General features: G+C 37.9%; 1 protein-coding gene across 1 annotated transcript; it reads right to left on the bottom strand.

Moving 5' to 3' along the window:
• Positions 1–6688: 6688 nt before the first annotated feature.
• LOC138896540 (uncharacterized) lies at positions 6689–10681 on the bottom strand. Its single transcript, XM_070181757.1, has 2 exons — positions 7278–10681; positions 6689–7113 (listed from the first exon to the last, which is right to left on the bottom strand). Exons 1-2 carry the CDS (start codon positions 8506–8508, stop codon positions 6959–6961), a joined length of 1386 nt encoding a protein of 461 aa, XP_070037858.1. The 5' UTR covers positions 8509–10681; the 3' UTR covers positions 6689–6958.
• Positions 10682–26036: the final 15355 nt, after the last annotated feature.

Below are 26036 nucleotides of genomic sequence, written 5' to 3'. Positions count from 1 at the left end.
AAATTCAACCATTTTTCTGCTCAACTCTGCGACGGGTATGCGGCTCGTGGAGTGGTTCTGCGGTCGCGAAACTGACCACAAAATCGCCTTCTTTATCCAAAAATTTCCATCTACTCCTCATTGCATTCTTCAACCCAAAAAGTCTGTATCGGTCGCCGCAAAGAATTTCTACAGTTCTCAAACATGTAGGCCTACCTCGGCACAACGACACCTTAAATTCCTTGGCGAAATTTTATAGGGCCTTACAATTACACATCCAATTTCCACAAAATATGAGTGAAATGGGAGGCGATATGCATATAAATATACATACTTTAAGCAGAATATCAAAACCCCTCGCTTAGACTCTTGCTCGCCCAACTCTCAACTATACCCCAACAACATACACATCAACTATGGAGGAGCAAATCAATTTTCAATCATACACTCTACCTTTGACTATGGTCGATACCGGCAATCAAGCATGAGCATACTGTAACATCCCGAAAAAAAATATTTCGAAGTACTTAAGTGCTAGTAAGAAAGTTGATGTGTGATAATTATATTATTTTGTGTGCAAACGAGGACTATGAATATAATGGATATCAATTGGATATGATAATAAGTGTACGAGGCATATTATAAGTGTTGTGGGGTCCAAGAAGAGCTCAAAGTCCAAGTCAAGTTGGAAATTACATGATAGTCTAAAAGTTCCAAATGAGTACGCACAAGACCTAACTTTGGACGATCATATATACATGTATATAAGGGATTATGTGATGTATGACCTATAAAATTAGATCTTTGAGTCTAGTTTCTAATGCTTCAAACCGTTCGTCATTTGGACATTTCTACAAGAAGTTATGGTCAAATTACCAATGTTAGATCACCCAGTTAATTTGGCGGACAGCAAAGCAAAGTCGCTTCGCCAAACCAGATGCAGATCTTGTCTTCCCTTGCATGCAGTGGATAGTGAAGTGAGGCACACTTCGCTAGAGTAGACGCGCCCCAGGTCCAGCTCTTTTTAAGCCAATTCGGGGTTCATTTCCCCCATTTCGTTTGGACAAATTTTGGAGCTCTTCTCCATTCTCTCAAGACCACCAACTCCTCCCATCTTCAAGGTAAGAAATCCCCATTATCTTGGTGTGAAATTCCATCATTTATACACTAGTATTGATGATATCTACCCGCAAAATACATAGATCTTCAAGAAATTTCTTCAAGAACTCAAAGGAGGGTTTTGCAAGATTTCTCCCAAAAGGTAATCCCACATCCTTAGACTTATATGTATAGATATCTTATGGGAATATGATTATGAATTAAGTATAGGAACTCATGGTATGGTGATTGGAAGCCATAAGTTCCCAATTTAAATACATAACCATTGTAGAGATTGAAAGGTTATTATTTGATGGAAATTTGTTGGTTGGGTGTGTATGGATGGTTATTTATGTGATATTGAAAGTTATGAATTGTTTAAGAATGATGGTGGGAAATATTGTTGGTAAATGATAGTAGTTGGATGAGCTAATGCTATGGTTAAGAGGTGTAGATATTCATGCCCACTAGGTGTTTGATAAAATGACTAAATGGTCTAAATTATGGAATTTGTTACTAATATTCGTCCCATTGGATGTTGTTATTATAGATTAAAGTGGCTTAGTATAGTGGATTGTTGTAGTATCATTAAGGGATGAATTTAAGGTATGCTGGCTAAACTACTCTCTTAGAATTGAATTCAATGATGTTCTCATAAGTTTCAAGTATAATTGTCCCAAGTTCCTTATTCTAAGTTTCGAGTTGTTCCCAATAAATTCGATTGCCCCGAATAAGCAAAGTGTCGAGAATTAAGTATTCAAAACGTATTTTGAATGTTCCTAACACATTATGTTATCCTTTGGGAATGTGTTCAAGAATGATATGTGTATTAAAATGCTATGTATTTGAGTTGTGTATCAAATGAAGGTTATTATTCTAAATTGTGTGAGAAAACTCAATATGATTAAGACTCTTAATTGCTCATGTGTGTACCTAAAGCCTTGATTGGAAATGTCTTACTGTTGATAACCTATAAAGATATGAAAGAAGTATGAAATGTGATGATTGATATAAGTGAAAGTTATACTTGCGGCCAATGGTGCCAATGGAATTAAAAGATGTGAAAGAAGTATGAAATACGATGATTGATATAAGTGAAAGTTATACTTATAGCCAATGGTGCCAATGGAATTAAAAGATGTGAAAGAAGTATGAAATGCGATGATTGATATAAGTGAAAGTTATACTTGTGGCCAACGGAGCCAATGAAATGAAATAATGTGAGAAAGGTTATGAAATGAGCCTTGATTCAACTATTCTGAATTGACTTCGAAAATAGAATTGCCTAAAAGCTTATAAACTCAAGTCATGCTCATATGTGGCTATTTTAACAGATGTTGTGATTTGTGAGTATTTTCAATGTGTTTTACGTTATTACATATTCGTGAGTGAAAATTGTGTATTGCCCTTTGTGGAAAAAATATGTGTCAAGAATAAATGGTGTGTTATTTGCTGATGATTTTAACTTGCGCATTAATTGCCAATCATTTTACTCTATTTCTCGGAAAGAAATCTATTGTTCTTAAATTATTCGTTTCTAATGAACTTAAAGTTGTGATTTCCGGAATATTATATATATGTGGATATTTATGATGATGATCATGAGAGGGAAGAAATGAAAGTGTGGAATATCAAATATGGCCACCGTGCCTTGAATAAAAAAATCTTGTGAATATAAACTTGTAATACTTTGGAAATTATGAACGAAGTTGCTAATTGAATGAATGGGAGTTGTTAATAAAATATTTTCAGTGTTTGATTAATGGAGTACATCTCCTCTTTATTCATGGATGAGTTCGGGTAGAAGGAAATTTAACAGGCTTGCTCGGCCGGGTTTACTCGGTTGAGCGCCAGTCGCGCTCCCCGAGTTTGGGGCGTGACACATACGAATTCACATTCTTCCCGTTTTAAACATGCCCAAGTATAAGCATTTCAATTCAACCAATTCATACAACCTACGCATAACCACCCTACCTCAAGAGCCGACTTGTTACCGCTAAGCACCCTCAATTGCGCACTCACCCAACTAGAGAAGTTAACAACATTACAACTCTGTCAAGAGATTATGTTCCCTCAACAACAAACAAGAGAGTAAATATAGATATAGTCCACACATTCAAGTATAACTTTGAACATAAGTTAAGGACATCACACAATTAAACAAAAATCGCTCACTCTCGCAAAGAAATTAATGTACATCTTGCGGTCGTACCACAAGCTTGCATATAGTGTACATCTCTACTAATCTAAGCTAGCCACGTCTAAGATCAATTAGGTCTTTCCGGGTTGTAATGTAGGCTAAGGGGAGGGTAGGATACATTTAGGAGTAGTGACTAACCCTCCTAAGTACTTTAATACACTACACTCAAAAATCGAGAACATCTGCTTCTCAACCAATTCACTTTGCCACAAACCATACACGACATAGTCCTTTTTTCAATTAAGCACTTCTACAACCCCACAAGCAAGAATTAGCAAGGTTAGGAGGTTTGTTTATTTCTTTTTGAATATCAACATTATTTGTATTTCCTTCCTTGTATTTTTTTCTTTTATTTTTTTTCTTCTTTTTTTTCTACAAACATTCATTACATTAAGGTTCATCGGCTAGTGGCCTTTTTATAACTTTAGTGCACCTTGTGGGCCCTTCCATGGTTCCACTCGAAAGCTACTTCCAAAAATCTCACCTTACTTCTTTTAGCGACTAAGTGACTTCGGAGGTAAAGGTTCAACGAGCTTAAGTTAAGAACAAAAACAGGGATACAGATTATAATGTAGGTAACAAGAAAAAGGTCTACAGGCTCAAAGCATCTAAGAACAGAAAAGTTTTATTTGTAACTGACAAGCACATCTATGATCAAGCAAAGAACTGCCTATGCCATCTCCAAGACTAGCACAATTTAAATATTCCGCTTCGATTAACACACATGGCAGGTTCTAGACTACACAGGATAGCAAAGAATATCATGAATCCTCACACACATATTGCACATGACTCAATCAAGATGGTTCTGTTTAACTCTCAAGTCAAGCAAGCACATATAGTTGAGAATTTTAATCAACAATGCACTAGATGACATACAAGTCAAGCAACTGAGAAAAAGGCATCACAACATTGGCTATTTATTTCACTTAGGCATCATATTTCAAATCAAATACAATAGTAAGATAGAGCGCATGCAGTATCCTAATGTACCAGCACCAAACATGTCAGCAAATATCTACAGCAGCTCAGTTTTCTTCCTATCCTACTCCTAAAAAGATAAAACCAAAATACCCGGTTCAATCTACACCCTTGGAACAATAATCGGCGTCCAAAGAAAAACGAAGGGAATTATTACCTAACTATCCTAATAAAAAAATAAAATAAAATATTTTTATATTTTTAATCGGACCTTAATCCCTCAAGAAAGTTGTCCAAGAGATCCATCGTCGGGAAAAGTCTGAGCTTTTTCTAATTTTTTTCTAATTTTCTATAAATTTGTTTCTCAATTTCTTTAAATATTTGTCTACTATTCTATGCTAACTACTACTATCTACGAGTTAAGAGAAAAAATAATAATGAATTTATTTTTATATAATTACACTCAGAAAGTAATTCCCCCACCCCCACACTTATGACATGCATAGTCCCCGATACATAAAAGAAATCAAAACAAAGGTAAGGTAGAGGGAAAAACTCCCTGCTAATCGGACCCATCTGTGTCATATTCTGAACCATCATCATCAAAACGCCCACCAACCAAAGCTCCGGGCTCATCATCATCTGCACCAAGGTGTATCAAAGCCATTGGCCTCATGACCTCAGCATCTACATCACCCTCATCATCTGATCCCTTGTTGGTGTTCTCATCTTTCGATGGGTGAATGGGACTGACAGGTGCAATTCTCAATATTTCCTTCGAAGCACCAGAAAAATCATTCGGCAACTGCATCCGCTCCTTATCAGTCACTTCCATCCGACTCATCATCAAGTTCAGTGAACCATAGATATATCTGTTGAAATTTTTCTCACGCTCGTTCAGAGAAGCCATGCTCAGCTTGGCAGTGGTATCCAGTAATGAAGTGATATCCACCAATCCCTTCAGAGCTTCCACCATATCATCATATCCAGGGTACTCAGGTACCTCATGTGATAGCATATACTGTGTCAGCACATTACCATAAAAATACCTCTTTATCTTCTGCCCAAACCGTGTGCGAGTCATCTCCCCCAATATGATCTCACCAATATTCACTGGCCTCCCAGTCATCAAGAAATAAATCAAACACATCCGAGAGCGGGTGCATCTAGTGTTATACTACACATGGATCAGTTTAGCTTGCATAAAATTCTGCCACACCTTTGCAGACTTATTGAAATCAACTCGGAGAAGCTCATTGTGGGTATGAATCTTTGTCCTTTTCCACTTGGCATTAGAATCTATGCCACAAAGAGTGTGACATATAGCAGTGTAGCTCGGTCACTTCACTAACTTTGCCAAAATCCTCGGGTTGGGACAGTCAACCCCTAATAACTTACATAAAGGTTCCCTATCCAGTTTCGCATCCTTTCTTCATACCCAGGACATGTATCTGTGCTCGTTCCAGTTTACATATAACTCCTTGACCATGCTCAAGTTGGCCTATCCAGAGCACTCAAGCAATTTCACCATCTTAAAACTCTTCAATCTTACCAGTACACCAGGAAAGTTCCTGTCCAAGGCTGTCACATTGATCCCTATTTCAGAAACATATCTCCCATACGGCTTGAAGTTGTGATACCATTGGATAGCATCCTCGCGAACTAACTTCAACTTGCATCGTGGTTCTGAGGGTACATTTCTGGACCCTTCAGCAATTTGCTTTCCTTTGGCTTGCCGAGATGACCCCTCACCTTGCTTGCGCTTCTTAGGAGGGGAAGTAGTATTAGAGGACTTCCCCGCTCCTTTTCCTTTGCTAGAACCATCACAAGCCATTGCAACCTGATAACGACAAGGTCAGGAATCCAAACTAGAGTAAGAATTTGAAAAGTAAATGCGGAAGCAATAACAATAAGGAATTGAACAACTAGCACTTAAGGGCAGAAAATAAAGGATATGGGAAAATTCAAGGAAAGAATTACAAGAACTTCCAAGAACGCAAGTTCTATAGCCTTGACAAGATCAAAGTAACAACGTCTTGATTTATTGAAGAAATCAAACGCCTTTACTTAAAAGCAAATCAAAACAATAGATTCGGATCTTGACCACTTTACGAGTAACTTGAGACAAAAATTAATAACTAATATTAATCGCCTTCTAAGAATACCACAAAGGAATCAAAGATATCACAATAGAGAAGTAATCTTACTACCTTGAACTATGAACTAGTAAAGGTTGAAAGATAAATCTCAAAGCACAAGTAACAAAGGTTCAAAAGAACTCTCAAAGTATGATATACTTAATCAATAATGAAGTGTGCCAATAAATGAGAAGAACTCCTTATTTATAGGAGTACTAAGGCATAAAAAGTCATTATAATTAGGTAGGGGGCTGCTAAGGGGTAACAAAGTCATCAAAATTAGGTAGGGTGGTTGCTAAGAAATAAGAAAAGTCACAAAGTTAGGTAGGGGCGGCCAAATCCCTTTGGGCAGATTTGGGCCTTAAAACTACTAGTTTGGGCCATTGGTTTGGACTCCAATTGGGCTCCATTTCAAACACCCCCATTTGGACCTCTTTTAAGCTCATTTTGGGCTCTTCTGGGTGCCCTTTTGCTAGATTTCAAGGGCCGTGTTCGGGGCTCAATCTTCCTCCTCTTGGACTTCAATTTGGGCCACCAAATAATTATAAAACTTGTATAATTTATCTCCTTTGGTCTTGAGCTCGTCCTCCACAATTAAAAGCTTCTTTATTTGCACTTGAAGTCAAATGGCCTTATTTTGCAACTCTTTAGCTTGACATATTGTTAAAGGGCATCTTTGAGATTCCAAAGCTTCATCCTTGTCCTTGAATAGAGTTGAGCTTTCTAGGATGCTATCATTCCCCTCTTCTTGAAGAAAATTCATCCTCGAATTTCGACCTTGCAAGAAAAAGAAAACACGCCCTTGTAAATGGCATCCACTAATCTGAAAAACTAGTAGGAATAAAATAAGATAGTGACCATGTGTCCATTTAACCCAATTAATCCTAATAGGTGTAAATAAAGCATATGGATATCATCATCCCAACAAAATTTACGCCTACCTAGATCAATACAATAAAAACCTCTCGTAGATGCGCCATGCAATGGAACTTGCAATTCGATCTTGTCGGTAAGGTAGTCCACAGGTATACATGACAAAGAAATTATAAAAGATTGACAACACATCCATTTAATATAAGTATATCTACCACATGTATCAAAGAAGATACTTTCATGATATAGCCAACTATCTACAATTAAAAATCTCATGGATTCCTCTACATGAAAGAGTATTTGATCACAAGTGTTACAACAATCATGCATATCATCTTTACTAGTAACAAATACTTTTACAAGCTCACATTGAACATGGCTTGAAGAATGACTCCCCATCACACAACAAAAATCACATTCTAGCAATTTATCACATGAAAACTCATTAGTCACTTGAATAAGAGAAGAAGAAATATTTAACTCATTCACAAGCTTCTTCTCATAAATTTCATGCCTCTTTCCACCAAGTTGGAATACATAATCATCTATGTCATAAACAATTTCAAAAGGAAGCAAATTACTCTTGCACTTTAACTTAGATCTTACAGTTAATGACTTGATGTGCATCAAAATATCATCATCATCCACAAAAATTATAAAGTCACCAATATAAGAAATAAGAGTATAATTCATTACCTCCAAAAATACCTTAGGTTTTCTAGAAAGGCCAAGAATGCAAATAAACCAATTATACATAACATACTTGGACTTATTTACCGATGGAACATTATCACCTTGTATTCTTTTATGCAATGGCTCCAACTTAGCAATGCTTTTAGGAAACTCCATGTTATAACACTGTAAATAAGAATGAAAATAGTCAAAAGGTTCAATAACAAAGAATTTAACCAAGCATTTATCTTCCACCATCCAACAAGAATAGATTTCGCCAAATTCATGTTGGAATCCAATTGGATCTTTTGCTACCATCTCCTGCGCCTCACCACCCCTTTCAAAAGGTATTTCAACACGTGGTTGCACAAAATCACAATAACTAAAACAAGAAAGAGTTAATGGGTTAGGAAGTAAAGAAACTTTTTTCTTGCTTACACTCTCTTTGGCTTTTATCACAAGACTAACGTTTTCCTCAACCTTAGCCTCTTTTCTCTCACTAAAGAGTTTTTCTTTGCTTTCACTCAGTCCCTCTTGCTTTTCTCTCTCTACCTCACAAACTTTGTTCATCTCATTACCTTCTCTCTTTTCCTTTCTTTCAATATCACTCTTTACCTCACTTGACATCCCACTCTTTTCACTCAAGACAACCTCTCATTTTTCCTCTCTTGGAATGTCAACATGCACTCCCTGGATAGGGAGTTCTCTGGGGTTGGGGTGTGGGGGGAGGGATTACATTTTGGGAAAAAGGTTATACAAAAGAAAAAAGTTGGTACTTGACTTGTACCCAGGAATTCTTATCGGTGAAGTACCAGCTTATTATGGTCTAAACTTTCCGTGCTGCTGCTCTCATGCGAGTATTAGTATGCAGGAAAAGACTATTTTGCAGGGGCCTATAGCGCGAACACCCGACTTACTACCAAAGGCAAGTTCAACTAGATAGCATCGCAGGATAGAGTGCTCAGTCTTTCAGTCTTGTTAATTATGTAGGCTATTTTTTTTACCTCTTCAACTGATGTGTGTATATATAGAGAATTCTGTCGCTTATGTATCAGTCAAGGTTTTTGTAAATTGCCAAAATAGCAATAGGGATTCATTTTTTCCAATTCTTTTTCCCCCTCCTTTTATATTGTCTGTAAACGTTGTCAAATTGCTAAATTGTGAGGATTGGCGTAAAATAACTTTACCATTGTCTTCCTTCCATTCGGTATACTGTAAGTTTGACTTTTCAAGTTGTTGAGTCATAGCTTTGCTCCTTCCACTGTAACTACCTGTTTGAGACATCTTGACATAGATTAAGGGAAATATGTATCTCTCAAATTTGGCTTTTTCCCTATAATGCTCTCACCTCTCTTGCCTTTTTTTCCTCAATAACCTTTGAACAAAATACTTTGTAGATTTATGGTTAAACCCAACTCATATAAAGTTCTTAGTAGTAAAATATAGATTTTTGGGGAACAAATGAAAGAAGAACCAAATCCTATAACTATTAGGCTCGGTTGAAACAAGACACGAACAAAAAGGAAATGATTATATATTTAGATTAGAAAGAGTAAGAAAAATTAAATTTTTGTCTTATCTTTGAAATCTGGGATCCCCTCTTCTTGTCTCCTTTGATAGTTTTTGGAAACAAATTAGATACAAAAGAAAGTTCCTGGAGAGCAAGCAATTTTTTTTTTTAAATTGATTTTCGTTTTTTTTTTGTTTTTTCTTTTTAACTTGTTTTTTTTTGCTCTTAGTATTCAAGAAATCCCCAGAATTATCAAGAACGAAATCTTGATAGAACCGCTCTGATACTACTTGATAACGACAAGGTCGGAAATCCAAACTAGAGTAAGAATTTAAAAAGTAAATGCGGAAGCAATAACAATAAGGAATTGAACAACTAGCACTTAAGGGCAGAAAATAAAGGATATGGGAAAATTCAAGGAAAGAATTACAAGAACTTCCAAGAACGCAAGTTCTATAGCCTTGACAAGATCAAAGTAACAACGTCTTGATTTATTGAAGAAATCAAACGCCTTTACTTAAAAGCAAATCAAAATAATAGATTCGGATCTTGACCGCTTTACGAGTAACTTGAGACAACAATTAATAACTAGTATTAATCGCCTTCTAAGAATACCACAAAGGAATCAAAGATATCACAATAGAGAAGTAATATTACTACCTTGAACTATGAACTAGTAAAGGTTGAAAGATATATCTCAAAGCACAAGTAACAAAGGTTCAAAAGAACTCTCAAAGTATGATATACTTAATCCATAATGAAGTGTGACAATGAATGAGAAGAACTCCTTATTTATAGGAGTACTAAGGCATAAAAAGTCATTATAATTAGGTAGGGGGCTGCTAAGGGGTAACAAAGTCATCAAAATTAGGTAGGGTGGTTGCTAAGAAATAAGAAAAGTCACAAAGTTAGGTAGGGGCGGCCAAATCCCTTTGGGGCAGATTTGGGCCTTAAAACTACTAGTTTGGGCCATTGGTTTGGACTCCAATTGGGCTCCATTTCAAACACCCCCATTTGGACCTCTTTTAAGCTCATTTTGGGCTCTTCTGGGTGCCCTTTTGCTAGATTTCAAGGGCCGTGTTCGGGGCTCAATCTTCCTCCTCTTGGACTTCAATTTGGGCCACCAAATAATTATAAAACTTGTATAATTTATCTCCTTTGGTCTTGAGCTCGTCCTCCACAATTAAAAGCTTCTTTATTTGCACTTGAAGTCTAATGGCCTTATTTTGCAACTCTTTAGCTTGACATATTGTTAAAGGGCATCTTTGAGATTCCAAAGCTTCATCCTTGTCCTTGAATAGAGTTAAGCTTCCTAGGATGCTATCACAACCTATAACAAATCAACTTGAATTTCATAATGAATCAAATAATCCTCTCAAGGTTAAAGGGAAATTCCAAAATGACCCTACACTTAGTACCGAAGGCTCGATGCAATATACTCATAATAGTCGTCTAACAAGTACACAAGTGTTGCACAACAAGGCAATGGGTACTCAAGACTTTTCCATGCCACACAATTATATTCCAAAGTCACACCATACAAAGCAAGTAGTCGACAATGACAATGTGACTTAGCCTCAGTGCAAGAAAGCAACACATTACTCCCACTTACTATAAGTAATGCAATACACTAACCTATTCTAACACGGTGATACAACATGCATGATACATACAAAAACCGTGGTTAGGATGGTTATGGCATGGTAATCATTGAAATCAAGCTTCGGACGATGTCAACCCACCCCAAGACACCCCACACTTAGCCCGAACTAGAATACAAAAAACACTCAGTTACACAGACTTCACCGGAGCACAATTTATGTATTCAAGCATTTCATCGAACAAGTGGTGGGCCTCAATTTTGTGAAACTTAATTCAATAATGGTGGAGCATGTTTACCCTCCCAAATTTGAATGAAGTAGAGTAAATTGTAGTTTACTACTCCATGTACATATTCACAACCAAATTTTTCCAACCAATTTTCTTTTACACACCAACAATTAGCCACCATGTACTCAATTTCTAAAAGAACTAAGGGGGGCTTATGGGGGATGTTCGAATGAGAGGGGGAGATTTGCAACAGAACAATTGAAAATTGAGAGGGAGAGGGAGAAAGAACGTTGGGAAAGATAGGGGAGTACGGGTGAAAGGGAATGGAGGGGGGGTTAGGTTTCTTATAATTTGTTTGGGTAGTGGGCATGGGTATGGGTATGGGTTATTAGAAGAGTGAAAATGAATATCTGGGTTGGAGTCAAAGGGTTAATGGGTTAATGGGGGAGTAAAAGGAAATTACAAAAAAATAAAAAATAAAATTACCTGGACCCAGTCCAGCGCATTGTGCAAGCTCAGCGCTGGCTGGGTAATTTTTGTTTGGTTTTTGCTCGCCAGACAGTGCGACGCGCTGGCGTGGACACTATATATTTTTTTTAATGAATTCCTAATTACGCCGAACATTTTATACATCTATTACACATTTCACACCACTCCTACCTAGGATATCTATGACTACAAAGAAAAATAAAGACTCTAGTTTACTCTAACTAAAAAGAGAAAAGCGAAGCTACGAAAGTAATAAAAATTGGGTTGTGTAAGGCCCCGTAATATTTTCTATTGATTTAAGACTTTAAAGTGCACCAATGGTGAATGGAAATGACGTTTTTGAGTGCTACAGGATACCTACGAATTGGAACTATATAATTTGGTCATAGATATTTATGAGGGAAGTTGTTTGGAGCATGTTAATTATGTTTAAAATTAAAAAACAAAAGGGGTTTGGTTGGAGAAAGTTGGAAATGTTAAGTGGAATAGGATGTCCTAAGTCGTGCACCCCCCTTCACTTAGGGCAAGTATAACTTTCTCAATATAAAAGTCTTTTCCAATGTATTTTGATTCTACGTGGTTTTAATACCCTCAATATCTCCTAGAAGTTTAAGGCCTTATAGTGCATCTCGAGATCTCCTCTCTTCATTTTGCGTGCCACGAATAGCCACAGACAAGGATGTTATTGTGTAAACATAGTTTCATACTTATATGAAGGTTTGGAAGTCAATTCGGGTCTATATCATAGCATGGTATCAATTGAGGGTGAGTGGGGAAACAACAAATGGAAAAGAAAACAACTGGGAGCGTGCTAGGGTACGTGCAACGTGCGAATTGTGGCACGCTATCCCTCTCAGCAACTTTGAAAACCAGTGAAGTATAGGCAATTGGCGCTGGACCCGACATGCTATCCCCCCCCCCCCCCCCCCCCCGAAGCCTTTTAAAGTACTCACTTTGGGTGCTCATTTCCCCCACTTCACTTGGACGGACTTTGGAGCTCTTCTCCACTCTCTCAAGACCACCAACTCATCGCTTATTCAAGGTAATCAATCCCATTTCTTCACTTTTACATCAATTTTACACTAGTATTGATGAAATCTATACATAAAATTCCTAGATTTTCAAGAAATTTCTTCAAGAGCTCAAAGGAGGGTTTTGTAAGATTTCTTCCAAAAGGTAATTCTTCACTCCTAAATTTACATGCATGGATTTATTATGAGTATGTGGGTGTAAATTAAGTATTAAAACTTATTGGATAGTGATTGGAAGCCATATGTTCCCAATTTAAGTTCATAGCCATTGTAGAGATTGATGGATGGTTATTTCGTAGAATTTGTTGGTTGGGTGTGGATGGTCCGATATGCATGTAATGTTGGAAATTATAAACTATTTAAGGATTATAGTGGGATAGAGTTTTTGTAAAAATTGTGGTATTTGGATGAACAAACTCCATGGTTAAGAGTTGTAGAGATTTATGCCTACTAGGTATTTAATAAAGTACCTAAATGACCTAAATTGTGAAAATTTCTACTAATATTTGTCCCATTGGATGTTGTTATTATATATTGAAGTTGCTTAGTGTAGTGGATCATTGTAATATCACTAAGGGGCGAATTTGAGGTATGTTGGCTAAACTGCATTTCTAGAATCGGAATCCATGAGTTCCTTGTAAGTTCTAAATGTGGTTTGTTCAAACTCTCATTTCAACTATTCCAAAATGATTCCAAAAATTGATTTGCCTAAATTCTCATGTACCCGAGACACGTTCAAATTTACTTACAGTATTATGCTCCCCCTTTATGGGAAAATGTTCAAATATGGTTGTTGTAACTAATGCATATAAACTGAATCTATGTTTCAATCGTAAATCACCATGCTCTCGTTTATAAGTATTTCCATGTATTTTGAGTTCTTACATACTCATGAGTTAAATCTGTGTCTTTCCCCTTTGGAAAAAGTATTTCAAGAATAAATGGTGCATCACTCGTTTATGATTTTAACTTGTGCTTTGATTGCCAGTCATTTTGCTTTATGTTTTGGAAAGAAATCTATTGTGTTTAAAGCCTTAACTACTAATAAACTTAATGTTATGGTTTCTGAAATATTCTATATGTTTGTATTTATGATAATGATCCTTTAGAATAAAGAAGTGAAATTGTGAAATATGAAATACGGCCATCATGCCATGAATGAAGAACTCTATGAATGGCCAAGAGAGCCAATGAAATAATGATGTTGTTAGTGGTTAAAAGCGCTAATGAAGATATATATGGTATGAAAGGTTATGATATGAATGCATATATATTTCTATTTCCTTTGCATACAAAATTATTTTTTGGAGTATCATTAGCGAGTCGAGCAAGGGTGGGTTGTAAAAGCGTACACCCGAAACTACACGTGCCGGTGCAAGAGATGATTAATGTGTTGATATTATTCCCCTTAATTGGGATGAGACTGATGTATTGAGATTATTCTCCTTAATTGGAATGAGATTATTGTTGGCCTTGGATTGGATGTCAACTCACATGACATATGTGGGGAGACGACCTAGCCGATCGGGTGGTGATCGGACTCCATATCGCACGCATGGTGGATCCTACTTATTATCATATTTTATTCACATCACCATGTCAATCCACATTGATTCATGGAGAGATGGCTTAGCCGATCGAGTTTGTGATTGGACTCCATGCCTCGTGCATGGTGTGATGATCGGAGGCTAATGATCTCCCAACCAAAAATGTTAATTTGTTATTTTGAAAATTGTTATGTTTTAACTTGGTATTTGGATATCATTGGTTGTTCCTTGCTGCTTTCATGATTACCTCCTTTTTATATTGGCATTTTATTTCATGAGAAGGTATTTAGGTTTGCATACTAGTACTATTCCATATGTATTAACGTCCCTTTTGTATGGATGTAGGTGGTTCCTCAGCAGGCGGTTTTGGTCCTTGTTAGCAGTTACCCTCTACTAAGCACACTTGGTGAGCCCTGTTCTACTTCAGGGACTTATGACATTTGATTTTGCATATTATGTTTTGAGGTATAGCCGGGGCCTTGTCTCCGGCACTTCCATACTAATCTTTTGATATACTTAGAGGCTTTGTAGATAGGTTATGGGTGGTGTTCGGTATGGGGTAATGAACTGGGAAAGTTATAGTGGCCAAAAAGGTTTTTACCCTTCGTAATTATGAACTTGTAATATTTTGGAAATTGTAAATGAAGCTTCTATAAGAAATGGATAAAGGATGTGGTATACTTTACTCTTCTCATGTCTATTTCCTGTTATTGATTCTTAAATTGTTCATGGGTAAGGTTGGATATAAGGCATCTAGTAGGCTTGCTTGACTGGGATGCCTTTGTCGAGCGTTGGTCACGCTCCCCAAGGTCGGGGCATGACAGGCTTGGTATCAGAGCCTATGGTCTTAAAGTATCTTCGGATGTCTCGGAGCCGTGTCTAGTAGAGTCCTTCTTATCGGTATGTTGTCGAACACATCTATAATTAGGAGGCTACTTGAAAATTTAGGAATATCACCCTTCATTGATATTCTAGATCGTGCGATAGAGCTCAAGATAGGAAACTAATTTCCACATCATGTCTCTTTTCTCCAGATGAGTAGACCTCGAGTTCAAAGCAGTGAGGAGGGAGTGACCCCATTATCGAATCTGAGGGAGATTGCACAAGAGCTCGTTGGGAGAATGGGTTGAGCTGTGGATGGATTGGAAGCACTAGTTGCTAGGGGTAATGCCTTTTTCCCCTTTATATCACCGCGCGCGCGCACACACACACTCTCTCTCTCCCTCTCTCTTTTTTGCGTATGTGGCTCATATGGTTTAAGCAATAACTTTACTCCCTTTGTGAAAATTATCATGAGCCTTTTTCACTGTCTAGTAACATAAGAGCATATCTCAGCACCTATCATATTTGTACATTTCAATCGAAAGGGGCACTTGTCCGCATAAGGTTTTTCTGAAATTTGAGATCCTCACAAATTATTCATAGGAAGATCTTTTGTTTGCCCGTCTCAGTGTAACTTTCAGTACACCTACATCATTCCTCAACAAGTAACTCACCTCATTCCTAGTATTGTAGCTTCCCATGATGTTGCCTAGTATTGCAGCTTGAGAGCTATTATGGCAAAATGTGTCTAGCTCATAACAAGTGTTCATTCTCTCTTTCCACCTCTGCAACATGTTCTGACTGTGTTTCTTAGTTAGTAACTTCATTGCGCTAGTATCCCGACACTTGTTGCAATAACCATGAGAGAGCGCGTCTTTCTAGTAGGATTCTTAAGGGGCTCTCCATCAAGTCAAAATGCACTTTTGGGGTTATCATAGCATCACGCATGTTTCTCTTGTTTGTCCCATTCGTCATTAGCATATGTACTTTCCCAGTCACAAACCCATGGTTAACTTATTATGAACAGTTGCAAACCTTCCCTATTTACTCTATAGTACCTCCTAGGGTTCCGATATATTTAACGCTCTGCTTCTAGAATCATTTACTATGCCATTGTCATGCGCCAGGAATTTACCTTCCCTAGTATTCCATATCCTTGGGTGGACGTGGGTTTATCTTTCGCATTTCCCTCCAGAGCATCAAATTAACCATTAGAACCTTTCTAACCAATGCATGATTTTATCCCAATATTAAGATGTCCTAACTACATGGTCTCCCTTTTGTGTGGTTGAACTTAAGTAGCCTTACCGCGCCCTTTCCTTCCCTACTTGGGGTGGATGTTCCAGATTTTGACTCATGTTTTGAACGTCTCAAATTGCGGGACAAGTCTATCATATCTAGTCCTCTCATATAGGATCAACTATCGGGAAGGGTTATGTTGCCAGGGTAACAACCTGTAAGGCCCTGTAAAAAATTTGTAAAAGAATTTAACGTTTTGTGGTGCCGAGGAATTGATGGAAATTTTTGGAAAGAGAAGGCGATTCTGCGGCCAAGTTTGCGACCACAGAACAGGTTTGTGGGCCGCATATCCATCGCATAGTTTAGCAGAAAGATTGTTGAATTTAAAGGTCATTTCTGCGGTCCATTATGCGATTGCGTATTCACTTCGCGGACCGCATTTCAGTCGCAGACTTGGCATGAGGAAATCTGGAAGATAATTCTGCGGTCCAGTCTGCGATCACAGAATAGGTATGCGGACCGCAGAACTGTCACATACTGGTTCAGACAAGTCCAGTTTTTGGGCATCATTTTTACGGCCCATTTTGCGGGCTGCATATCGATTATGAGATACGGTCTGCGACCACAGACTCGGTTTTGGCAAGTTTAAGTTTTGGAAATTTTACCCGATCCCATTTTTATTAAAAGGCTTTGGGGGTCATTTTTAAGAGTTTCATATGATATTTTTAGAGAGAGGTGAAAGTATCTTAGAGAGAGAAAGAGAATACCTAGCCATTTTGTTCATCAATTCTTGCTCAATGCTTGAAGATTTCACAAGGACAACTCACAAGGTCTTCATCTAAGAGGTAAGGTTCCATACCGTAGTTTTTAATTTCAAATTTGGGGTAGAAGATGGTTAATGGAAAGTATGAATCTTGGGTGTGAGAGTGTTATTTATGTATGCATGTATTATCAAGGGTTGTGGGAAGATCATTGAACAAGTATGGGTAAACTCTTATTGTTGAGTTGGTCGTGGGGTGAAAGAAATCTTGTAGAAGGACCTTATAACTAATTTGCACATATAGTGTATGATAAAATACTCAAATGAGCTAGACCATGAACTTCTTCCTGATTATGGTTCAATTTTGTTATGTTTCTAAATAGATTGAAGTTGCTGAGATTTCTAAAATATTGTAATAATTTAATAAAGCTCAAAGGGAGGTATGTCGGCTACACTCTTCTCTTAAAAATTGAACCCCACGATATCCTTGTAAGTCTCGTGTTGCTCATTATAAATTAATTATTTCGAATAAGCCTTGTGTCCAAAAGATATTTGCCCAATATGTATTCCAAATGTTCTTGTTATGTTATGTGCTATTTGAAAATGTGCTCGAAACATGGGTTGCATATCTAAATGTTATAGCTTCAAGTCGTGATCCAAATGAAAGCTATTATGCCAAATTGTGTAAGAAATCTCAATGTACTTAACATTCTTATTTGTTCACATGTGGACTTAAAGTCTTGAATAGAAATGCTTTGTTGTTGATAATCCGTGATGATATTTGCAAGTGAAAGAAGCGAGTATGAGATGTAGAAATGTGGCCATCGTGCCAAGAATGAGAATTACATTTGTGGCCAATAGTGCCAATGAAATGAAAGAATGTGTGAAATATTATGAGATGAGTTTTGACTCCTTTATATAATAATGTCAGTAATGTCCTATGACCACCCATGGCTAGTACAAGTAAGTGATAATATGAACATGAACTGTGGCCGCTTGCCAAATGATAATTTCGAGGCATTGTATGTTTCAAGGGATTCAATCATTCTATGTATACTTCTAAAATAACTAATACAAAATAATTTCGATGTTAAGTCCCCAAGAATCATGAACTTAGCTAATGACTTTAAGTTGACAATAGGGTATATAATAAGGTGAAAGAGAGATGTCCTTTGTTAAATGATGGTAAATCTTATGAAAATGAATTTGGGCCATGTGCCACTGAAATTCACTTATTGGTTCACCATACATGTGTTAATGTAATGAGCTATGTTTCTCCATGATGAGCATAAACATGAAGTGTTCCAATGATCCGGGAACTTACGACCTTAAAGGTAGCATTAGTCATGTCGCTTGAGATTATATATGGTTATGTGCATAATGATGTGGGTGATGTATATGGAATCCTATGGACGGCCTATGAAACACATAGGTGTATTGTGTATGGAATCCTATGGATGGTCTATGAAACGCATAGGTGTATTGTGAATAAAACCCTATGGACGGTCTATTAAACGCATATGTGTGTAATATAATATGTGAACCCTATGGACGGTCTATTAAATGCATATGTGTGTAATATAATATGTGAACCCTATGGACGGTCTATGAGACGCATAAGGGCATAATATCATATGTGAATACTATGGACGGTCTGGTGAGATGCATAGGCAACACGAACAATAGGTTCCACTTTCATTGACCTTGTTTGTACATGTTGTTTCAATTAAATTATATTATGTATTCCACGTATAGCTCATATGGCTCAGTCAATCCTAAAAGAAGTTTAGAATGATGCAAGTATAATAAGACTTGAAATTTGATTCTATGGGATGTTTCGTAGTCTCTTCATGTACTTTAATTGCCTCTTATTTGAGTTACCGTATTTTCATATGTTGTTCTGTCTACCTTACATACGAGTACTATTCCACATGTACTCACGTCCCTTTTGCCGGGGGCGCTGCATCTTTTAATGGATGCAAGTGATTCCATAGCAGGCGACATCCATCAGTGCTAGTAGTACATTCTCCTCTCAGCTACTTGGTGAGCCCCACTTCATATCGGGCTCATGTGTCTTTTGTTTCTCATGTATGGTGTTTGATGTATAGCCGGGGGCTTGTTGCCGGCACTATACTAGTACTCTTTTGTACCCGTTAGAGGCTCCGTAGACATGGTGTGGGTTGTACGTTGGTATTGGGAAGGTCAAACTAGTGATGTTGTAATTGTATCACATGTTCCACTTCTAAACTATGGATGTGTAATGTAACACTTTGGAGACTTATAAATGAAGTAGCTAATAGTAATGGAGTGGTGTTGTATATATGATCTCCGTATTGTCTAATTAATGAAAATACATCTTTTCATTATTCATGGGTGAGTTTGGGTAGAAATAAATCTAGCAAGCTTGCTCGGCAGGGTTATCCCGATTGAGCGGCGGTCGAGCTCCCCGAGGCCGGGGCGTGACACAACCTCCTAGTGTTCAACCTCTATTTCAACCTCATGGGCGTGGGGCCTAAATTCCTGATGTCAATTACCGTTAAGAGTGTAATGCAACTTGGTGTATTTTTGAAACCTCTATCGCATTCATGGTGCAAGGATCTTCTAACTTTGAGTTCAACTGATTTTTCCTACACTCAAGGAGGCACCTTGTGTCACGAACTTTGCTATGTCTCTTTAGACATATCATTGCCAAACTGAGAACATATGGCATATAGAACAAACCACTATCTCTTTCATGACTCCTCAGCCCCGAAGAGTAACCTATGTCATCGCCTTTACCCTATCGGCCATGCCTCCCATATATCACAAGTCAAAAATGACTCACTTCTTTTACACCTTGGGATCACATAAATGGTTCTCACATTATCCATAGGTACCGGTTGACTCTAGGTCTCTTTTAGTTGAATCAATGATTTTATCACCATGATTAACTATGTTAGCGCTACCTTGTTACTTCTTAGGATACAACTTCCAGAAATGCCGCTACTCAACACATTGATGGATTCTTGAACAATTCCAACTCATCTCGAACCTCGCCTTTCTTATTATCATTAAATCTATCGAGGGGTTGGAGGCTTAGTATCACTCCATGATTAAGCATACTGGGCAGAAAACTCTATGGTCATATTCATTCAAACACATCGTAGAATAAGGTGGAGGAGTTCGAAGGTCGCTAAAAGTTTAATGCGGGTGTTCAACATAGATATTTGGAGTTTGAAGAAAGTGAAGGAGTGATTCTCAAGATTTTCACCATGAAGACGTTATGTGATGTTTTTAAGAAAGGTAAATTGCGTCCAAGGTATCGGACCTTATGAAATTCAGAGGAAGGTTGGTGAAGTGGCGTATAGGCTTGAACTACCTCCAAAGTTGTCCTCCATGCATCCTGTGTTTCATGTGTCCTTGTGGGAACAAGTGATTGGGGATTTGTTGCGCATTGCCCTGTGGAAAATGTTGGAAATTAAGGAAGGATGGACCTATAAATAGGTACCCGATTGTCATCCTTGTTAGATAAGCTCGACAGTTGAGGAATAAAGAGATTGCCTCTGTCAAAGTGGTATGGCAAAACTTACCAGTTGAAAAGGCCACCCGGGAAGCTGAGGAAGAAATGAAAAGAGAATACCCTCATTTATTTGTGTAACCAAATAGTGGTGATTAAAGGAATATTATAGGTTTACCCTTTCTTTATTCAACCTGTACAGTTTATGCTAAGATGCTTCTTTGTGCAATAAAATGCTTATAATGATATGGTTGATGTTGTTTCCAAGTTATGGTGCGTGTTCGTGTTATAAATATATTGCTAGTATTGGTTTCTAGGGCTCCCTGTCAGGTGGATAGGCCCAAATGCAAGGAATACTTAGTCGAAATTTTCAGAAATTTGGAGTTAGCCAAATTTGGAGCTCTTGGTGTGTAAATGAAGAGTTAAGTCATATCCGGCCTCTACGACGGACTCTAACCCTCATTCGAGGACGAATAATCCTAATCGGGGGAGGATGTAAGGCCTCGTAAAATTCCTATTGATTTAAGACATTAAAGTGCACCAATGGTGAATGGAGATGACGTTTTGAGTGCCAAAGGATACCTAGGGATTGGAACTATATAATTTGGTCATGAAGATTTATAAGGGAAGTTGTTTGGAGCAAGTTAATGAAGTTTAAAAGTAAAAAAAAGGTTTTTGGTTGGAGAAAGTTGGAAATTTTAAGTGCAATAGGATTTCCTAAGTCGTGCACCCTTCACTTTGGGCAAGTATAACTTTCTCAATATAAAAGTCTTTTCCAATGGATTTTGATTCTACGTGGTTTTAAGACCCTCAATATCTCATAGAAGTTTAAGGCCTTATAATCCATCTCGAGATCTCCACTTTTCATTTTGCATGCCACAAATGTCCACAGACAAGGATGTTATTATGTAAACATGGTTTCATAATTATATGAAGGTTTTGAAGTCAGTTCGGGTCTATATCATAGCAAGGTATCAATTGAGGGTGAGTGGGGAAGTAATAAATGGAAAAGAAAACAACTGGGAGCGTGCCAGGGTCAGTGCAACGCGCGGATTGTGGCACGCCAGCCCTCTCAGCAACTTTTGAAAACCAGTGAGTAATAGGCAATTGGCGCTGGACCTGGCATGCTACCATAACCTCCCCCCCCCCCCCCCCAAGCCATTTTAATTACTCACTTTGAGGGCTCGTTTCCCCCCACTTCACTTGGATGGATTTTGGAGATCGTCTCCACTCTCTCATGACCACCAACTCCTCTCTTCTTCAAGGTAAGCAATCCCCATTATCTTGGTGTGAAATCCTATCATTTCTACACTAGTATTGGTGAAATCTACACATAAAATCCCTAGATTTTCAAGAAATTTCTTCAAGAGTTCAAAGGAAGGTTTTGCAAGATTTATTTCAAAAGGTAATTTTTCACCCCTAAACTTACATGCATGGATTTAGTATGAGTATGTGGGTGTGAATTAAGTATTTGAACTTATGGGATAGTAATTGAAAGCCATATGTTCCCTATTTAAGTTCATAGCCATTGTAGAGATTGAGGGATGGTTATTTGGTGGAATTTGTTAGTTGGGTGTGGATGGTCGGATATGCATGTGATGTTGGAAGTTATAAACTATTTAAGGATTATAGTGGGATGGAGGGTTAGTAAAAATAGTGGTATTTGGATGAACAAACTCCACGGTTAAGAGTTGTAGAGATTTATGCCTACTAGGTGTTTGATAAAGTGCCTAGATGACCTAAATTGTGGAAATTGCTACTAATATTAGTCACATTGGATGTTGTTTGTTGCACCCCATGTTTTCGCACGTAAGAGTACATCGCAAGTCAATTGATGTAAGCTTAGAAATGAGATCATCTTTGAAAGTACATAAAGCAAGTTAATCATGTTACCGTGGAGGTTACAAATATTTAACATCATGAATAACAAGTACCAAGATGGTTGGAAGGCTTAGAAGCTAAACGAATTGAAGAAAATAAGTTTCGTCGAAAGTCGACAAGTTGGGAATGTTATAACATGTACTTTTGGGGTGAGACTAAGGTTATTAACATTATAAGTAGGTTATGTATCAGTTATTTTAGTCGTATGTTATGTTTTGAAGTCAAGCAAGTTGTGGAACAAAAGTTGGCCAAGGTCATCACAAGTTACATTCATAAATGTGCTGAACATTAAGTCAAATGTAGTTGAGCTTTTCTCCCAATATACTTGGAATTACGAGATGATCCACATACCAAATTCAATATCTACGGGTCTAGTTTCCAATGTATTAAAGGGTTTATCAATACTACATTAGAGTAGAGAGATATTCGCATTTTTTCGAGATTGCACAGACTGGTAGGTGACAAGTAGGTGAATCGCCTACTTGCTTAAATGAAGGGACAAAATAAATCCCCAAAAAGGGTAGATTGAGGGCGGCTAAGGGGGATTTTATATGGGATGATTATCTCACATTTTCAACATAATCTCATGAGCAAAACACAGGATAAAACCTCTGCAACTCCTCCCCCAAAAACCCCACACAAACCCTAGGTGATTTCGGGTGATACGAAGCGATTCTAGTGCCGAAAAACCCGTACATCTTGCTAATTTCCCTTTCTCCTTCTTGTAGCTGCATTTGGGGACTGGTTTTGGTTGAAGAGGGACAAGGTTTTGTGGGTTATACTCAGTCCAAGGTAAGTTTATGCTTCTCGTTCCCTTATCTGAGCTTCTACGAGTTGTAGCTCGATCGTCAAGACTGGAACTTGCGAGTTTCGAAATAGTAGTATGATATTTGTTATGGCATCACTGTTGGCTGGTTGTGAACTTAATTTTATGTTTAATTCATGTATGCTTTATATGAGAAGAGGCTTAATTATTATTTGTTTGTGCTACTCGATTTTAAAGAAAAGAGAATTCGGAAACGTGTTTTAGTAATCTGAAAAATAAGGTTTGAGTTGCTGAACTTGTGGTACTGTTATGGAGTCATTTTAAAGTTGTATTGTGGCTGAAAATTAGTAGGTTTAATTGAATATGTGGCAATTAATGTTGTTGATAAATTCTGGAAGGAAGAAGGGGTTTAAAACTATAGTTGTTTAGTCACAAATCGGTCCTGCCGCTCGTCGGGATTGTTAAACTGTTTTGAAAGGCTTAGCATGAGTATTGTTGATGTTGTTTGGGCTTTTGTTGGTTGTTGTAACTTGTGGGAAGTCATATAAACAGGGGAGGTTCTTTCCGTTTTATCGTAGAATAAAGTGTGACATTCAAATGCGATAAGTTATGGCATTCGTATTGTGACAAAAGTATTGCTCATTGCTTGTAGACACATGAGCTGCAGATTAAGTTAGCTTAAGGATTGGACGGGATATTTGAGTTATGTAAGGTCTTCCTTTATTTTCTATGGCATGATTCCGTAAGTTATGTTTCTCTTATAAGGAATAGAGGACGAGGCTTTGTATACGTACTATACCAACGATTAAGGTCCGTTCACGAGTATAGTCATATGAATGTTGAAATGGATTGTGTTGGTCACAGTTTCATGCTTTCTTAAGGAGTAAATGGAGCCTTCCGAAAGGTCTTTGTCTTTTATATGTAACAAGATGTCTAGATGTTAATTAAATATTACATACGAATAGTCTGACGAATCAGAAGCAATATAGTGTTCGTAAAATGAGGGATAGTTATATACGAATAGTTCAACAAGGTAGCATAATGTATAGTTTTCAGCATGATAAGTATGTTTCGACCTAAAGAATGGCACAACTTCCAATATTTACATATTTGTGTTCATGTAACGACCCGACCGGTCATTTTGAGCATCTGCACTTCGCTCAGTAGTTTGAGGGCATGAGTCGGTCCATATAATGTATTACGACTTATGTGAATTGTCGGTTTTGGTTTTCAAGTTATTCGGAATCGATTTGGAAGAATGAATTTCATTGTTGAAGCTTGAAGTTGGAAGAATTAACCAAGTTTAACTTTTTAGCATTCGACCTCGGATTGGAGTTTTGATAGTTCCGTTAGGTCCGATGGTGATTTTGGACTCGGGCGTATGCCCGGATTTGCATTTGGATATTTCTAGAAGGATTCGGCACTAATTGGCGAAAGTTGGGAATTTGAAGAATTGGAAAGTTCATAAGTCCGACCGGGAGTTGACTCTGATGATATCGGATTTGGATTGTGGTTAAAGGAATTGAAATAGCTTCGTTATGTCATTTGGGACTTGTGTGCCAAATTTGAGTCCATTCCGAGTTTATTTGACATGTTTCGATGCAAGTTTTGGAAGTTGAAAGTTCAGAGTTTATTCTAGTTTGAATTGAGGTACGATTCGTCATTTTGATGTTGTTATATGTGATTTGAGGCCTCATAGGTCCGTATGATGTTATGGGGCTTGTTGGTATATTCGGACGCGGTCCCAAGAGGCTCGGGTGAGTTTCGAACGAGGTTCAGATCATTTTTGAAATTTTGGCTAAGGTTGGATTGGCAGAGGTTCTGGTGTGACCGCACCTACGGAGTTTTGGGCGCAAAAGAGGCAGCGTCATCACAGAAGCGAGATGATACCTGGGCAAGGAAGATCGCAGGATTTGAAATTGGGGCACTTTTGCGGCCCCGCATAAGCGATAGTCTTGGACGGAGAAGCGAACTTGAGCCCAAAAGCGCGTTTGGCTTCGCCCCTGTGATTGCGCAGAAGCAGATGGAGATCCGCAGGTGCGAGGGGTCAGCTGGCTAGTGGAGTCCACAGAAGCAGAGCTCGTGTCACAAAAGCGACGCCGTAGAAGCGGCTCGTGTGTCTGCAAAAGCGGCAATGGCTGGGCAGAAGCTTTTAAATCGAGGGTTTGGTCATTTTATTCATATTTGGAGTTATAGACATCGGATTGAGACAATGTTTGAAGAAAATTTCATCACACGGATTGGGGTAAGTGTTCTACAGTCAGTTTTGACTATATTTCATGATTCTATCTTCGTTTTTGGTAATTGGATTATGAATTATAAAAGAGAAAACTGGGGATTTAGCCTAAAGTTTCATAGAAAATTGGAGAGTTTTCAACATCGATTCGGAGTCGGATTTGAGTGAAATTAGTATGGTTGGACTCATAATGTAATGGGTTGTCAGATTTTATAATTTTCGTTGAGTTCCGAGGCACGGGCCTGGGTTGGACTTTTGGGCTTTTGATTAAAAATTCGACTTTTATCGATTGGAATTGTTTCCTTAGACTTTATTTGAGATATTTGAGTTGCTTGTGGCTAGTTTCGAGCCATTCAGGGGTCAGTACGTGCGAGATGGCATTTTTGGAGCATCGCTTGGCTTGCTCAGTATTGGATATGGCTTGTTCGGGACAAGTAACACTTCTAAACTTGGGGCTGAGGGTATGAAACCACGAATTACGTGTTATGTGTTGGGCGTTGAGGTGACACACATGCTAGGTGACGGGCGTGTGGGCGTGCACCGTTTTA

This window comes from Nicotiana tomentosiformis, chromosome 7 (genome assembly GCF_000390325.3).
Source record: "Nicotiana tomentosiformis chromosome 7, ASM39032v3, whole genome shotgun sequence".
Lineage (NCBI taxonomy): Eukaryota > Viridiplantae > Streptophyta > Magnoliopsida > Solanales > Solanaceae > Nicotiana > Nicotiana tomentosiformis.
This window is presented reverse-complemented; position numbering and strand designations above follow the sequence as displayed.

What these genes read in the sequence shown, in the direction of transcription:
- LOC138896540 (XM_070181757.1), bottom strand. Translation starts at nt 8,508, where the DNA reads ATGTCAAGTGAGGTAAAGAGTGATATTGAAAGAAAGGAAAAGAGAGAA. An exon ending in TTTTTATTGTATTGATCTAG is followed by an intron (nt 7,114 to 7,277) that starts GTAGGCGTAAAT and finishes TTTTCTTGCAAG; the next exon opens with GTCGAAATTCGAGGATGAAT.